General features: G+C 36.1%; 1 protein-coding gene across 5 annotated transcripts in view; it reads right to left on the bottom strand.

Annotated features, from left to right (window-relative positions):
* Window positions 1–18,269, bottom strand: part of Foxp2 (forkhead box P2) — a 384,240-nt gene that overhangs the window by 7,597 nt on the left and 358,374 nt on the right. For all 5 annotated transcript variants that reach the window (XM_013516055.1, XM_013516054.1, XM_013516057.1 and 2 more), the window contains 2 exons: window positions 16,998–17,067; window positions 16,068–16,231 (listed from right to left, as the gene is read on the bottom strand). In XM_013516055.1, coding sequence (XP_013371509.1) covers window positions 16,068–16,231; window positions 16,998–17,067 — 234 coding nt within the window. The remainder of the gene's footprint in view (window positions 1–16,067; window positions 16,232–16,997; window positions 17,068–18,269) is intronic.

The following is an 18,269-nucleotide window of genomic DNA, read 5'->3' as shown; positions in this document are numbered from 1 at the left end:
TTTTTTTTCTTAAGACAGTGGCTTGGCTATAAATTTTATATATATGATATAGTCACAATATAGTATAATCATATCTTCCTGGATGAATGTATAGTATGAATATATAAATTAATTTTTAAACATGCCCTTAAAGACATTTTAGTCCCTCACTCCCAAGTGAAAATATTTATGACCATATCAGAAAAGGCATAAAACAGAGGTATGTGTCACCTCTCGCAGGTGCCTAGAATTAGCATTATTAAGTAATGACTACCTGCATTTTCTAAAAAGAATATTTAAAGTAATAAAATAAAAGGAACAACGTAGCACAATATATTACTGTAATTATTCCAAAAGCTATTTACCAACATATTATTGATCCCTAAAATACTAAGTCAAACACCCAGATTAATTCTTAGGTCATTCGGAAAGTTAATTTCAAAGAAGTGCCATCACCTACATGCCCTGATACAGAGTGCCTACGTGTGCTCCTGGCCGTCCATCACAGGTTCCTCATTAAAACTGTCCACAGACGCACATCAGTTGGGCATCTGGTTCAGATGGGCACCTCATTTGCTATGCACACTGAAACTTCTGAAGTTTTGATAAGTTACATATTTAGCTAGAGAAATTTTGAATCAGTTAAGCCAAAATATAAGAGCTACAGCAATCTATCTATATATCTATCTATATGTATATCATCTATATCTGTATATCTTGTTAGAAAATAAATTATTTTTCTGCCAGACATTCCTTTATTCTATAGATTCAATCAAGTCCCCTAAGTCTGTAAGCATGCTAAAAATATCATTCCCATCTCAACAAGAAAATATTACCATTATTTCCTGTTGCTGATCATTTATTTAACAAAGAAATATTGAGTATCTTCTACATAAAGAACACATGGAATACTTAATATCTAGGAAAGAACTTTTAGTCTAGAGGGGGAGAAATATGTACTTAAAGCTACAGTTCGCTAGATTTAAGTGGCCAAAGAGAAGCATCAATGAAGTGATATAGAACAAGTTAAGATATAGGAAAGACTATGATCCTCTAAGAAGAACTCCAATGCTATAACCACATTAAAATACACATGTATTCCCAGTGGAATGCACTTAAGGCAGTGAAGTAAGAGTAAGCTCAGGTGGAGAAAGGAGAGGAATTTTTGCCATCCTGATTATACAACTATTTCTGAATTTGAATACATGCTTTTTGATGGGTCAGACATTCATAGCCATTTTCCCTGCATCAAATCAAAATGTATGCACTGTTTCCTGTAGCTTAAGATCTGACGTGTCTTACGTATTGAATGGTAGTCCTTGCTAGAGCCCTTCACAATAGGTAAGGCAGAAGCTACTTCAAACAAATAGAACTGCTTGTTTCGGAAATAAAACAGATGGTGACATGGGAAACAGGGAGGACTTACTTGTTAAAAATACTTATGAAGAAGCAAAACAACTAATGTGGTTGCCAAATTTACTGTCTCACTTATGAAAAACTGAATAAAGAAATCAAGTACACTAGTTTTTAATATCTCTGAAGGTAGAAGCTTAAGGATTCTGGAGTAGATGTTCATCCAAGCCATGCACTTATTTACAATTATTAAAAGTTATTGTTTGTTAGAAGTAAAAAAAAAAAAAATCCATCCAAAAGACAGGTGTGAACTCCTGGGCGAGGAGCAGGTATGGACAATAATAAGCCTATTATTGTATCTAGTGTTTGCCATCTAACAGAGGAAGGAAGGAAGTCATAAACACAAGTAGGTGTGATGCAAGCCAAGAAGAGAGAGACGCCATCGTAGAGAAAGGGACAGCGCAGACAGTGAGATCAGAGGGTGTTCTGCGAAGCGGGAGGTGTCACTTCAGCGGGCTTGGAAATATTTGAGAATTTTCATTATGCAGAGACGAGAACAAGGGCATTCTGAATGGAAGCAGACAAAATGGAGACTCTTAGATGCGTTGTGCGACGCCTGAGAGCATATCGAGGTCAGGGAGGGAGGAAGTCTGTTAAGAAAAAGAAAGTTAGAGACACAGAACAAAGTCAGATGGTGAAAAGCCTTGAGCTGCACGTTATGAAGTATGAATGTATTCCCTTGCAGCTGAAGGGCTATTGATAGTTTCTGAGTAGAAGAATGAAAAAGACAAGTTTTAGAAGAATGATCGTGCAAAGCATAGACGGAATGCAGGAGAGTGGAACTTGTGTCACCAGTCGGGAGCTCACTGTAATAGTGTCAGAAGGTAGTGATGGCCAGGACTTTTAGAGGATGAGGAATGTTGGAGAGAACGGAAGATTTTAGGTCGGGGCTGCATTACTGCTCCTAAACCTCCATGCATATAGTTATCGTGTTCCCTTTCATACTCTGCCAAGGAGAGAGGCGTGACTGTATCTGTGTCTATTTAAAAAATAATGAAAGTTAAAACTGATGATGACTTTTCATGAATCTCATGCAATTTTGAGGAATTTTCATGTTTGTCATTTTAATTGCTAAAGGAGGAGAGGAGGGGAAAGAAATTTCAGAAAAACTGGGTATTAGGAATGATTATAAGAAGATGTTGAAAACAAAGTGCAACAGTCCTCTTTGTGATTAAGATGTCAAAAGCAACAAGAATCATAATAATATCGTACTTAGTGTCTGAAAATTTCCTGTATTTCTAATTTTTAGTCTGTGTATTCTGTCACCTTAAAGAAAAATGTTTTAAAAATGAGTATTTAGGTAAAAGTGCATAAATTACTGCTACCTTCTATGTGAAAAAAAAATCATGTATATTCAGAGAGGTGTAACAAAAAATAAAAAAGTAAGACCTTTATTTTATTTTTTTAACTTTTTAAAAATTAATTTTTGTTTTGTCTTTTTGAGGCAGGATCTCATTGTGTACTTCAGGCTGGCCTTGAGCTCACTTTGTAGTTCAGGCTGGTCTCAAATTCACAACAATCCTCCTGCCTCAGCCTCCCAAGTGCTGGGATTACAGCTGTGCACCACCAAGCCCAGTTTAAAATTTAATTTTTGATTGGTACCATTATGGGTTTTACGGGGTATCGTGCAATATTTCCGTTCATGTATACATTGTGTGATATTTACATTGGGTTACACTCGTCTGCTCAAACACTTAGCATTTCTTTAGGATGAAAACATTCAAACTCCTTTCATGCAGATTTTTAAAATGCATATACATTCTCATTATTTACAGTCACCCTACTGTGTGTACCATTCTGGAACTTTTTACAAAGTAGGCTTTTTAAAAATGGGTAGTATACACTCCTGGAAATCCAAGTATTCATCCCCAAACAGTGAATTTTCTTAATGCTTTTGACGTATCGTTAGTGCGGAGATTAATCACCTCTAACATGTGGCTTCCAGACTCCCGCCCAATCTCTTCCTCGCCAGGCAGACTGCCCAAGCCAAGGCAGCAGACCTCTTACCGAATCTCTGAGTAAGATCTATATTTTAGTCAACCTGGTTCACAGCCTCACATCCTATGCTTGATTCCTTCACTGTGCTAAGAACCACATCAGAGCAATTAAGGCTGCCATTGTAGGCAAATAGTTGAGTATCATCAATGTCATAACCCTCCATCTACACATTTTTTCCCATGAAGCCTTGCTGAAAGCTTCATCCTTCATGCAGTCTGGTAGATCCCCTGTGCACATGTGTACATCTGAGACTTTGCAGTGTGTTTACCACCCTCTCCCCGTCTTTACTCTCAGTCTCGAGCATTACTGTGTCCTTGCTCTCTCACAGAGTTTTACTTCTGTAAATATAAATTATCTACCACGGCCTCTAGCACAGTGTGGTGCACAATATATGCTTATTCCACACACAAATGAAGTTTGTCTCTGGACCGTTCAACCTGGCAAGGCTCTGCCTGCAGGAAATGCAAAGCAGCAGTTGATTTTTATGTTTTAGCTAACCTCTGTTTTATAGCCACCTTCAGTAATGGTATGTACCCAAACCACAGAAAACTAGCTACATTACTACGCTGATTTGTTGCCTAAAGATGTGCGTTGCTTCTCTCCTTATGAAATGTATAAGAACCTAAGGCACCAGTGAAAGGGAAGAGAAATGTTAATGTTTGCTTGCACCCTAAAGCAAAGAGTTAAATTACAACAGACAGTTTATCTTTTTAGATTGTGGTCACACAAGCCCCTAGAGGAATGTAAATTGGATTCACTTTCTTCTTATTCAAGACTAAGTAAATGGTCTTAAAACTGTTCCTATTTTTCTTCAGAATAAGAATGTGTTCTGAATAAAGTTTTCAAAATATATTTATGGAAATAGATGTTAAACTGTTGAGTGATGACGCTATGTTCTCACCTTTGCTGATGCAGATATTGTCAAATATAATAAACTATTTTTAATTATCAGCATCTATGAGAAATAGCGTCATAATGTAAATTTGATGAGACCTTTTTAGAAGTATAGTACTTATTAATACCATAAAAGTAGGACTCAGGGTGTAGCTCAGTCCTAGAGTATTTATTTGCCTAGTATGTGCAAAGCTTTGGGTTCAGTACTTAGCACTACGGAGAAAACAAAATAAAACAACAACAAAACCACCCAAAACATGCAGCTAGTAAAGAAATGTAAAGTCTTTAAGTTTCACGACAGATACGGCAAATGTCAATAAATGGTGCTAAAAAAAAAAAAGAAAAAATCTCACAGTTTATGGCTCAATGTATGATATGGGCAGTTTGGGGCAATGTAAATTTTATCAAAGATTTAGTAGTCAAGACTAAATTTCAGACTAGATTAAAAATGTTTCTATGTGGTTCAGCCATCATAGGCAATTTCCTTATAGGTGTTCTTCCTACAGTCCTAACTAGTTGAGAACATTTTTGATACACGTAACGTAGTGTACCTATTAAAAGATCAGTAAACATCCTGTTGCAAAGTAAAATGATATGTCTCTTCAAAAATCTTATAAAAAGTATTTCCCCTGTCCTAGGATACCTAAAGGATCTGATGTATTTTTTTCAGTAATTTTGGATCAGTACCATAAAAAATTACTCCCTAGATAATACTCAAAAGAGTAAGCTCAGAAAGAGCATGAGGGTTTGTATGCTTCAATTTTACTTTGAAAACTGATGTTACTTGACTCAGTTTAGCAGTCTTTTGTACGATGAACTTAAACATATAGCTTTTTTAAGAAACACATTTGAATGTATTATATGTGTAAGCTCTTAAACCATGCACTTTACTTTCTCTGATACACTGCATATACTTGTTCACTTGATTTTAAATCGCTTGAATTTAGGGTATCATTCTTATGCCTACTAAATCTAGCAGCATATATTGCTTAACTCCAACAGAAAATATTTATGGTCAGCCAAACTTTCCTTCCTCTTTTATTACTGCTTTGTTTCAGTGGCTGATTAGTAAGACTTACAAATATCAAAACAGATGAAGTATTGATATGAGTATATGCCCTGCACTGATTTTCACAGATTTTGAACATTTCACAAAATAGTATCAAAAATTTTCCAGTTTAAAGGAAATACCGGGACAAGATGAGATTTTCTTTGAACTATTTATAATTTTTGTATTTGTATTTGCTTTGTATCTGGCACAAGCCTATTGAATACACAGTGACAACTAGTGGTATAGAAGTACTTAAAATAATCAGAGCATACAACTGGCACTTTAATTGTCAATTTCACATGTGCCGAATACATTCTCATTCAATTAGATCCATTTTGCCAATGGCAAAACTCTCATGCTCACTACATAAATGTTGTTTTGAAGGTAAAATAAATTCCAAAATATCCCTAAGCATGGTATTGACTAAAATAGGTTCAATTTCATAAAGCTCAGCTGTTGCTTTCTTTCCTTTGAAATCTAATATCCAGTAACCTCAGCATCATAGAAAGTATAATCACATGACAAAGAAAATACTAAAACATTGTTTCAAAGATGGATTTTCACAGCAAAACTGGTAAAAATAACTGATGTTCATTTAAAGCACATATGAAAAATGGAAATTGTACACATTCCATTTTGCTCAAAAGGAAATGATATGATTATATTTAGAATTTGATGATAGATTTGTAAAAGTTACAAGCTTAGTTACCATGATTGTATTAAGTCAGATGAAAATGAGAAATGATTAATATTTTTAAGTATATAATTCCTCTAGAAGGCTATTTTTGTTTTCTGGTTTAAGAAGTATTTTAGGTGATCTAAAGTATTATAGAATTAAGTTGATAATGTAAGTGGAATTAAGGTCTTAAATACGAAAGCTTACTTTAAAACAAAGCATTCTGTTAATACTTTTTTGAAATGAGAGCCAATATGAGGCTAAATTGAATTAAGTTATTTTTAGTCTTAATTCACTTTATTCTACTTACAATTTCAAGCTTTTGAAAGGATACTCCAGATTTTCATAATAAAGTTTAAAGTTTTACTTATAATTTTAAGCAACTGTAGAGAAACATTTACTTCTCTAATTTATAGAACTAAGATATATAATTAAAAAGAACTATAGGTGGAAAACTAATCCACATGAATTAAAATTTTACAACGAATTTTTACTATTATGGTTCAACTTTTTTCCCATTTTTGTCTTTTGAGATTGTTTATTCTTTTTTTTTTTTTTTTTCTTGGTACCTGGAATCAAGCTTGGGATCTTGCATTTGCCAGGCAGGCAATGTGCCACTGAGCTATATCTCTGGCCTTATTTACTGTTTTGTAGATTAAAATACATCTATTGCAAAATTTCAGTATTGGATAAGTTGATCTTTATCATGCATTTTCATGTAGCTGTTGCTATAGAACAATACTCAGATCATCACTCTATTTCCACAGCAATAAAAGTTCTTCTCATAGTTTAATTGAAAGGAAAACATTCCCTCCAGAAGATATGAAGAGATGATTCCAAACTGGAATGCACAGATGATTCCCTATCCCATCTATATCAAGTACAGTGTGCTCTTTGTAATAGATCAGTAGAAAATACCCTACAAATTTCCTTCCTCCTTTTTTCCTGGCTGGAGAAAAGGAGAACAACTTTAATTTTCACTTTAAAGCCAAAATGCACATTTAATATATTCAATACGTCTTATTCTCTTTTACTCTATTTTCTAAATAATGCAGCCCTTTAATGTTTGATCACAAAGAAATATTGTTTTCAGATAATTCTAATAAAATCTTCCCTTCAAGACATATTTTCATTCTTAATGGTGCACCTGACACATCTATTTTAAATCGCATTAGAGCAGAGCCTGAGATGGCATTTCAAAATCCCATTGAAAATCAGTAAGAAAAAAATATAACAAAAAGTTTTGTTGAGTTTACAATGCATACTTTTATACACTGCATATTCTACAATCAAAATTTCCTTAAGTTGCTGTCCTTATATTTAATATTATATTGAAATTCAAGTTTATATAATAATATTTAAAGAAACTGAATTTTATATGACTTTGAGGCTTACTCCGAAATGATTTTGCCATAGTGCTGTTTTTTAAAAAGTAAACAATAAAATTCCTTAAGACTTACCACATATTTGGCTATAAAAAATCGACAGACATTCCCAAAACATCTATAATAGAATGAAAATGCATATGTAATTGCTTTCTCCATCAAAAAATACAAATATATCGCTGCCAATCTCAGAATCAAGGCAGTTGCTTATGCAGACACAATGGGCGCAATTCCATTTCGTCTTCTATAAAGGTAATCTCAATGAACACTCAGTGGGAGATCTGGACCTCTGTATTTCTGATGTGTTGGCCAGAAAAGTGGGAGTCGTAATCACATCTTGACACTTAGCAAGCCGGCCCGCTCTCCTGCTGCTCCAACCCTTCCCACCACTCATCCAAAAGCCGTGTTCTCGCTGTGTTCCTTGGGCCACATTTCAGTCAGTGACAGGAAGGACGGATGTGTGTTTGGGGCACATGTCCCAGTTTCTCTCTAACTCCATCTGACAGTTAACTGGGTTCAGTGCCCCGAAGATCTTGATCTCAGTCCTGTAGCTGGGCCTGTGGTTGTTCATATCTCATGGCTGTGGTTCATCTGTTTTCCTGGGAGGTTACCTATTTCCCATTCCCAGTGTGCCCCATGAAATGTTGCCCACCCTCCGCTGCCTCTTGATGGAGCTGTCTTCCAGGACAACTTCAGGGAGACTCTTCCCCGCCTGCCTTACACACAGTTCCTGTCCCTAGGTTGATCTGATCTCTGAGACTGGCCGCTCTTCTGGAAGTATCCCTTTGCTCAGATTAAACCACATGGCTCTCTCTAAACATGAGAAAGAAATAGGGAATGTGAGCAATCCATCCTTTTATTCTAAAGCTAGTCAATTGTGGATTCTCTGATTTGCTAATTAACAAAAGAGAACTCAGGCATAATGTTACAAGCATAAATGTATTGATAAAAAGATAATGTGTAGCCAGCCTTTTAAGCATGTGGGCTGGCATGACTCTTTTTTCGGTCTTGCTTTTGATGAAGAACAAACTAAATGTTAGTTTTCAGTAGTTATGCTAAACTATTTGATCATCCATTGCTTATATAAATTATACTAATTAAGTACATTATTTAATTCTATCCTATGATAGAAGTTCCTGTTTATGGAACTTGGTAAATCTGTCCTTTAAACTGTGTTTACTGTGTTAAAATTTTCAAGTGTAACATATTACTTATGTGAACGGTAAATTTTAGTTGCTAAGTAGCCAAGTATATGTTCAGTGCTCAAGTCCTATGTCAAGATAAAATTCCACGTAAGTATGTAAAGTCTTTATTTTCCTCCTGATCTAGATGTAGAAAAAATTAGTATTGAAGCAATATTCATTTCTTAAACAATTTTTGTCAACGATTCTTTGACCTTTTGAGAAAGGAAATTTCTAAGGCTCAACTAGTGTCAGTAAAAATGCAGATATGTCTTCTAACAAAGTATCTTCTTTAGATATGAAACAGAAGCAGTAAGCTACAATACTGTCAGCTAAAGTTGTCTGACACACTTTGCCTAAATTATGGGATTTCACACCACGGATGTCAGATAGCATCTCTATAGTTCTATAAAAATCCTTCAAAACCCTATAGGAACCCACAAATTTCCACAATTGGCACGGTAGGGATATAACACATTTTAGCTGAAGGTACTGTACCTCTAGGAGGATCTTTTTATTAAGAGAAGCTAGAATGAGCTGTTAAGTGCCACATACGGGGACTGGAATAATGTAAAAAAGAACAGCAGCTACTGATCCGCACTTGTAGCACTTTGAAAAAGAGATGAGATGATAAAGAGCTTAGCATCATCGTAAGTTCTGCACAACCACTTTGGAAAGCAATCTCAAAGCTAACTAGCAAAGTTAATGAAAAAGTTTAGAGATTAAATAAAAATGGAATTACATCAGAGCAAAAATTATCAGAGGCCCAGAAAGGTTAAGAGGAAAAAAAATTTAAAGGTGACAAAAGGTGTTAATAAGAAAATCTGCGACAACATATGTGAGGTCCAAAACCGCTTTTATGTTTAGACCCTCACAGGCAACGTAATGATCCAAAACATCAGCAAAAATAGTACAGGCTTAACAGGACCGAAAACAATGATGAACATTTCCCTGGCCGGTCACTTTCAACTGCTCTCCTCCGAGGCACTCTAATTGCAAATGCTTTTGTCCACAGAGAGAGATCTAAGACCTGTAGGGGTTTTATATAAAATATCACCCACAAAGGTGTGGGATCTGCAAATTCTACATGTGTCTACAAACAGCAATGTAAATTTGAAGGTAGCTAATGAGACTAGCAAGGAACAAAAAGGCATGATCATACACCTGCATATTTTCATTATGTTTAGATTGCCAGTACTGGTTTACAAAGTGGGTGTCTGAGGGTCCCTTTTAGCTGGCTTCGGTGGCAAGTTGTTACTGATCAGAGAGGGTGAAGTTCAATACAGTGATATCACAATGGAGGTTCTCCAGAAGCACAGAACATTGCAAAGATTACTGGAACAACTGTACAGAAAGTTTTGCGGCACTAAGAATATGTATTCGACGTCTTGAGCTCTACTGCAAATGTGATCTCTACTGCAATCCTGAAATAATACTACATTACTCCATTCATATGACAACTTTTTTCTCCTTATGCTGAAGTTTTGGCTTGTAAGGGGACAACAAACTTATTTTCTATTCTTAAATACATTCTCTACAGAACACTAATATTCTCTATAGAAGATCACACCAACTCTTAGACCTTAAATATTTGCTTGAATAGAAGGGAGAAGAAAATGATCAGTGGCACTAATGTAGACTATTTAGCACGTAGAACTTTTAAATGACATAGAGGAGGATGGGATTCAGGGATGATACATAAGAAATGACCTGAAAGCTCAGCAGTAGGAGGCTCTAATAATCAGAAAGGAGAACGGCATGACAGGGGCAGCTTTGTGTGTAAAGCCCTCCCTAGGACACCAGCTTGAGAAGAACGTTCATTTTGATATTTAGAAACAAAATTGAAACTACAGAGTGGGAATTTCATTTAGCATTTTGGAAGAGAAATACAAATGCAAATCTGAGCCTATTTATTGGGAGTGAAGAGAAACAATTGTTTAAAAATGAAACAACACAGTTCAACAAACAACTGCGAGTGCACGATTAAATTCCTCTTTCTGCCTCCCATTGAGAAGGTAAAAGAAATCAACTGACTATCGGTCAGTAAACATTCACTTTGAAGCTCTAGTCCAACTGACTTCTTTTTTCAGAGTTCAGCCTAACACTTGGGAGAAGAAAGAAAGCTAAATTTGTGTTGATCTAAACAGCATCCATCTTAACTTTTAAAGTAGTTTTTAAAAAGGTAAACAACTCTTTAAAGTAGAAACTTTAAGTAATTTTTATCCATATTCTATAGAAATCTGACAAACCAGAGAAGAATACCAGCACAGAAGTACATGGGCAACAGTGTTATAAATTGTAATAATGTTCAGCTCAGATTCTTAAAAGGAATATCCTTAACAGTTGTTCATCCTCTACATAGTTCTAGAGCTCTCCAAACAGCAGCAAAACACAGCAAAAAAGAAAAATCATGACCTACTTTGAATCAACAAATAGCTGACTGAAAAGAGTCAAATAAGCTTTGAAAAAATACGTAGACAATGCTACCTGGCTTTACTCTTTCCTACTTTTTGCTAAAATCATTTTGAACATTCATCTGAGATTTATATTGCAAGACTTCAAGTTTTTTCCTTTTAATTACCTTTTTTTTTTTTTTTTTTTTGTCTTTTTGTCTTTTTGAGACAGGGTCTTGCTATGCAGTTCAGGCTGGCCTTAAGCTCACTTTGTAGCCCAGCTTGGCCTCGAACTCTCAAGGAACCTCCTGTTTCAGCCTCCTGAGTGCTGGGATTATAGGCCTGTGCCACCACACCCAGTGTTTAATTGGCTTTCAACAGGATAAAATGTAACTGGGTCTGGGAAGATCATCACAAATGAGGCGAGGGGGCCTGAAAGCTTCTAATCATATAAATTTGGATGGTTATAAAGCATAGCAATCCAAAAATTTGAATTAAAAATAAAACTTAAAAAGTGCATTCTGTTAATAATTTGAAAAAAATCTCTTGGCTCCTGCATAAAGATGAACATCATATTTATCTTTTCTTTCTTCCTAAAATCTATTTTATTCTTCTTCCTTTTTCAGGGTTCTAGGGGAGTTCTAAGTTTTATTCTGATAATTTTTGCTTTTAAGTTAAATTGCTTCTAATTATTATTATTTTTTTGTTTTGGTTTGGTTTTTTTTCCGGTACCAGGAATCGAACTAATAACCTCACGCTTGCCAGGCAGGCACTGCACCGCTGAGCCAAATCCCCAGCCCCCAGTTGCTTCTAATTAAATATCATCCGCAATGTGACTCTTCATAATGAGCATCACACTTTCTTTGTATGCTCACTGCATATGGCAGACTGTGGTAGAGCTTTGTATACCAAAATATATCTAGAGCATCATCTCTATTCTTAAGAAACTTGTCATTAAGCTAAGGATGTCCAAAAACTAGTAGGCATGTATGCATGAATACACAAGTGGCCACGGACACATTATGACACCCAAGCACACATATGTAGCTCCAAATACTGGAATAAGGAACAAACTTGGAAAAGTAGGAAATATGATCGGTGCAAAAGACAAAATTTATGCAAGAGAAAGCAGAGAAGCAGACCAAAGAGAGGGCAGAAAGGCAAAGAGACAGGAGTAAAATAAACACACTCATTTGTAAAGGCCTTCATTCAGGGACCTGTAAGAGTGAAAACTGGGAAGGAAAGTGCTAAACTATGGAGCATGGAACGTGGACGATAACTGAACATCTCTTGTTCTGCTAAAATAATTTCTCAGGAGCACCAGCCCATTACCTATCATTCCGTTCTTCTTATCCTTCACAACCTCTCTATGAAACCAAGATACAGATTTATATTCTACATTGAGTTTACTATGATGGAGTTGAATAAAAACACTAACCAAATGAACAGGTTTAGGTTTTCCTCCTTGAATCTAAGGATATCTACGTTCTTTGATTTTATAAGTAAAATTCTGGACTCACCATTTTCCTCTTCAAGGCTGTTCTGGGCCCTCTGTCTCTCTGTGGGAGTTTAGAGGAGCTATGATTTCTCCCTTTCTTCTGTTTGTCCTCATCATCCAGGTGGTTGTTACACACTGGTATTTCTCCCATCGCTTTCTATTTCACTCCTAGTTGTGCGTGTAAGCCAGGTAGAACACCCTGCAGCAATGAATCTCCTGCTTCCACACTCACTAGAGTCCAGAATATCTTGCTATACACAACTAAATACTAAATACATACATAATTAAGTCATGACATATTTAATACAATTTTATACAGTTGCTCTTCCCAAAGCACAGCTCTGAGTATGTCAAACTCAAACTTCTAACACTGATAAGCTCCATAGTGAGTAAGCATCACCTTGGCATGGCATTTAAGTAACAGAGCAGCGTGGTTTCATCTTTGTATATTCTAAATTCTACTTTGCTTTGTGCATTCTAAATTCCTGTCCAACCTAACTCTCCCTGTTTTCTGCACACATAGTGTGGGCTCCTGATTCTTCGTTGGCATTATTCTCACTCTGGATAGTTCATTGCCCAGAATTGCATGCAATATTTTCTTATCTCAAAAATCCTTTATCCCGTCTACTCTGAGTAACATGCTCCTAGAAACACACATCTCAGTCCATTTATTTTAGTTTCAACAATGTTTACTTTATGAATTCTGAGGAGACATGGGAGGAAAAAAAAGGGATTGTCTAAGAAACTACAAGTTTCCGGGATGCACACAAGCACTAAAATGCAAAAACGAGTTTTTGTGTTGTTTATGGTCTTATTTACAGTAATGATGAAACATTACAAGAGGTAATATAAATCCATACCTAGGAACATAGCCCTATGAGAGACACAGGGAGCGATTATTAATTTCCAGGTACTAATTTCATATACAAGAATCTTATGAGGTAGGTATCACCATTACTTACCTCATTATCAGCTCAGAAACCCGATGAGGGAACTTTTTTGTTCCCACTGGGCTAGTATCAAAAGTGCTGAGTCGAGGACAAGAATCCTGACCGTGGAGCGCCAGAGCGTGTCCATCCACAGACATCATGGGCCCTATTGCCTCTCATAATTGTAATCGGCATAACCAGCCCCCTCCAATACAACCAGGTGCCTGAATTCATTTCAGGACACAAAAACATGCGCTTGAAATGTTCCATAATTTTCTATCACTTCTGTTTAATTTCCAAAGTATTTTCAATTGTATTCAATTATTTGCAGCCAAATTATGCCTGAGAGAATTAGATCAACATTTTTCCTCTGCCTCATAAAAGTATAAAAAGCTTTAAGTACAGGCATCCTAAAACTAGAAAGATGATAATATGGGGTACTGAAGTGCACCCCATTGATATTGGATACCTAACACACAAAGAGTCAATAATAGCAGGCAAAACAGATTCACAGAATAAACACCGACTCAAGGAAATTAAAATTTTGATTTTAACTTATATCATTTAGAGAAAGATAAGACTTGAGCTACATCTCATTTTTCTCTTTTCTGAAATCTGTAGCCAAGAGAGATTTTCTTTTTATCTACAGAAGGTCAACATAAGCATTTTTCATATGCACTAATTCATATGAGCATAAAATGTATGATACATTAGCCTGGAATATATTAATTTTATAAAACCATAGCGGCAGTACATGAGGCACTAAATATATAATTTTATATTGTTTTACACATACGATTATTTTTGAGATATCTCGATTAAACTTTAATTAAATTTATAATAAAATAAAAAGTCTCACACAGCAATTGTCAAATGAAAAACACTACTGACCTAACGATGTCATACTTTATCCCAAGTATTAGTTCATGTTCTAAAGTATAACATTTAAAACACTATTTTATTAAGCATTCCTTTTTTATGTTAATATTCCTAGCACTGGACAATTACATTTTTAAAAACATTCTTCTTTACATATCTTCGGTAGATGGTTTGTAACAATCTCTGCAAATAGCCTAAGAGCAAGGGGAGAAGCACTAGGAGCTTACACACTTAGGGATGGCTTTCATTTCTCTGAACTGGGTCTTTTTTTTTAAGGGAGGAAAACAGGACCTGACTCTTGTTTGCTCTTTAAAGTTTTATTGTCTTAGCATTTTGTACAGGGAGGGAACATTAGCGTACTCAAGAGAACCGCTGCAAGCAAAAGCCCCCAGCTCCCCTCTGCACCGTGACAGGGTAAAGCAGGGAGATAAGAACTTTTGTCTGATTGCCCACTTTCCTCGTTTTAGAGTGGTGCTACTCTCAAGAGCATATATTCATGCTCTTTCTACTCTGAGTTTTATTACTTCTTTTGTATTATTTAACACATCTAAAGACACTTCCAAAAGACAAATTTTTCCATTTTTGAAAAGTAATGGCTTGGAACCTGATGAAACACATTAATGTTCACAGTGTGTTTTTCGCAAAGGTGACAGTAAAAGTGCCGTAAGGCAATTAAGCATGTCGAAAATGTCACATAGAAAAAAGGTTTTAAAAGTCAACAAAAATAATATCTCGTGAGAAGACATGGGCACATGTGAAGGTTGTATTTCTCTTTTAGGTCTTTGACTAGATATTTAATTCAAAAAATTAAAAGAAGAAGAAGAAAACATAAAAATGAGGAAAAAGGCTGATCCTATTTCATTAACTTGAAGTTAGAAGAACATGACGTTTAATTCACAGAAGTATGGACATAAATCACAGCTCAGACTAACAACTGAATGGTATATTCACTTTGTTATCCAGATTCTAATTTTTCCCCTGGAATTCTAAGTTCTACCGGGGTCATACTTCTTGGTAAACAAGCAACTGATATGCTGACACCGTTGAATAAGATCAGGCGTTTTTAAAAGTGTCACACACATTTCTGAAATCCACAATACATCAATTTTTAATACTTCTAGTCTCTCAGCTCCATTAAAAAGATGGTAGGGGAAAGATTTTAGAGTAATTAATGATATAGTTAGCTGCTAAATATTAATAGGAATCGTAGTCTTGCATAAAATATAACATATAAACCTTGCCAATACAGACGCACCAGTAATTAAAGTTGAATATGTAATTACACTGATTTATAAGACAGGCAAAAAGTTACACTTTACTAGCTTCTATGTAAACTGTGGGTAACAGTTAAACTTCGCATTTTACGGTTTATAAAAATGGGCAATGTCTTCACTACAGTTCATAAATGGTTTAGAGACCTGCAATAGTAGTAAAAATTACGACAACTTATTCCACCATGAATATTCTTATGACACCACACAAACCAAACTGTGATAATGACCCATAAGACACAGATTCACTGAAGACACTGCCTTACGCCCAAGAGAACGTTAGCAGTGCTGAGGGTTTGTGGAGGACGGCTCCAACAATCGCTATAGAGCATTTGGGGGAATTGCTAAGACACATTAAAACTAATTTTGATACACTTTTTTCACCTCATGGACACAGTGCACTTTAACTGCAGTGTTACAGTGGTCACGTGCACACCATTAACACGTCCTGAAGAACAGCACATTTTCGGAGCGGCGGGGTATGCTTTCTTCCCTTCAGGGATCTGTTAGTCACACTTACATGTGAGGCTGCGGTGAGCATCCTGCGCTGCTGTTCCCGTTGCTGTCGATGTGGTCCAGGGAGCCATTGAGGTCTTCGTGGACAGCCTGCAGGAGGCCACTGGATGAGTTATTGATCAGTCCAGGGTTACTTAGCAAAGGTAAACTGCTCTCTGCCAAGGCAGCCTAGGGACATGGACAGACTGTGAGACAAACTTTAAGATACCCTTCAAAACAACTTTTTAAACGTATCTCCTTTCAAGAGGTTCAAACTGTGCCACAGACAGTTTAGAAATACTTAAATGCATAGGAAAGACGAAAATCCCTCATCGGCTACTTGTGGCAGACGTAGCATGGAAATTAAGCGTGGTGTGAATGCGTAAACAATAGTTCCGGCAGCAGCAAACTTTCTCATTCACGTTTCAACCTTCTGCATAATACAATGTGGGACCCTTGCATGTCATGAAATACTCCGGGATAATATAAGCAGTTGCTGTGCTTTTTAAAAATGACCAGAACTTAACTCAAAATAAAAAAGTCCTGACATTTGCCTCCTCTGCATAAAAATTATATATTATAATTAAACTTTAAAGTTTTCGCCACAAGCACCATGTTCTCCAACACTATGATGTGAAATCATTTATGACAGCCTGGATAAATATTAATGCATAGGCACATACATTTGCAAAAGCTTCTGTACAGCAATCTAGCATTTGCAGGAAAACCGAGTGTTCCAGATTTTGCCACAGGGTGTCCTTCTTGCTTCTTCAGATCAAAAGTAGCTTGAATTAGAACCAGGGCTTTTCACAGTGCTAGGTGCTACAACTTCCTTGGATGATAAACCAACTATTAAGAACCATCACAATCTCACCTAAATACAAAGCATACCAAAAAAGGAAGCCAAAACATTCAAATAGAGTAACGATGTAAAAGTGCATTTAATGATTATTACCTGCAAACTGGCATTTAGAGCTGCTCCATAACCTAAACTGGTAGGTATATTTTTTACTAAGGTTGGGCTTCTGGAAGAAAAAATATACAGATGATTTGTAAGTCAAAATACAAATGCTGTGGCTACCAGTCATTTCAGATGAAAGGATGCATTCTAGTTTGTTGTTTCACACTACTGTTCCACAGCGGATATGTCTAAGGCCACAGAAACAAGGAGATACGGTTCAAATATAAGATCCATTAAGTACACCTATCAATTTGGTCCAGAGATCAGTGAAACTTTAAGCTATGGTGTACAGGCAAAGTAGGACTGACCTTGAACATCCCTAAACCTACTTCAGCTGTTATAATTTCATTTTCAAGAAAACAACGTTCATATAAAATTTTAAAAATGTAAATATACAACACAATTACCAATTTGATGTAATCAGGAAATAATTAATGGTTAATTTCTAGAACACCATGAATTAACATAACAAATTACCATAGTTAATTAAATGACAACATAATGGATTAACTATTTCTTGAATGCAGAAATTAGCACATACTTGACTAGAGAAATCAAAACTCAAGGCCCAAGAGTAGATAAAAGACGTTAAAGTCATCTCTTCACATCAGGCAGTAGTGGTTTGGGGGAGGAAGTTAATGGTACATGGAGTTAATTAGGCACTAAATGTGTTCTATTACATTTCTGACTTCAGTCTGGCAGTCTTGTTCCCCAGGAAAAAAATTCAAACTTCCCAGACAGTAATTTTCTCATATTACCATGCGTGATCACCTCAGCTACATGGCACAGGGAACAGCTCTAGTTGGGGGGAAAGCAAGGTGAATCCAAATAATAAAGTTTACGCTGGGAAATACAGACTAATTGGGAAACAAAAATGTCTGGGTTTGGTTTTTTTTTTTTTTCCGTAAAATGAAGTTTTCTGAAACGTTATTCATAAAAATATTCTTTAGCAGATACGAGTGTCTGCAATATTAGCTTTATTTGAAAATAGCCTTTTGTCCTTTACTAGAGGCTACAGTGCTGTCGGAAAACATCACGCAGATGTCTCCCTTGACAAAGCATATTCCTTCTGATTTTTCCTTTCATTCAAGTAAAACGCTGAATTGATTAGCAGAGTAACCCAAATAGTCTTGTGATTATTTTTATGGAAAGACGTTTGTTGGGTGCTGCTGATTTATGCCATCCACGCCTAGATTCACGAAGCAGCTGACTGCTAAGGGAATGTCAGCATGCCACTAGCTGACCGACTCCCCCTCACCCCCGGCT

This window comes from Chinchilla lanigera, unplaced genomic scaffold (genome assembly GCF_000276665.1).
Source record: "Chinchilla lanigera isolate Chin_1 unplaced genomic scaffold, ChiLan1.0 scaffold00031, whole genome shotgun sequence".
NCBI lineage: Eukaryota > Metazoa > Chordata > Mammalia > Rodentia > Chinchillidae > Chinchilla > Chinchilla lanigera.
This window is presented reverse-complemented; position numbering and strand designations above follow the sequence as displayed.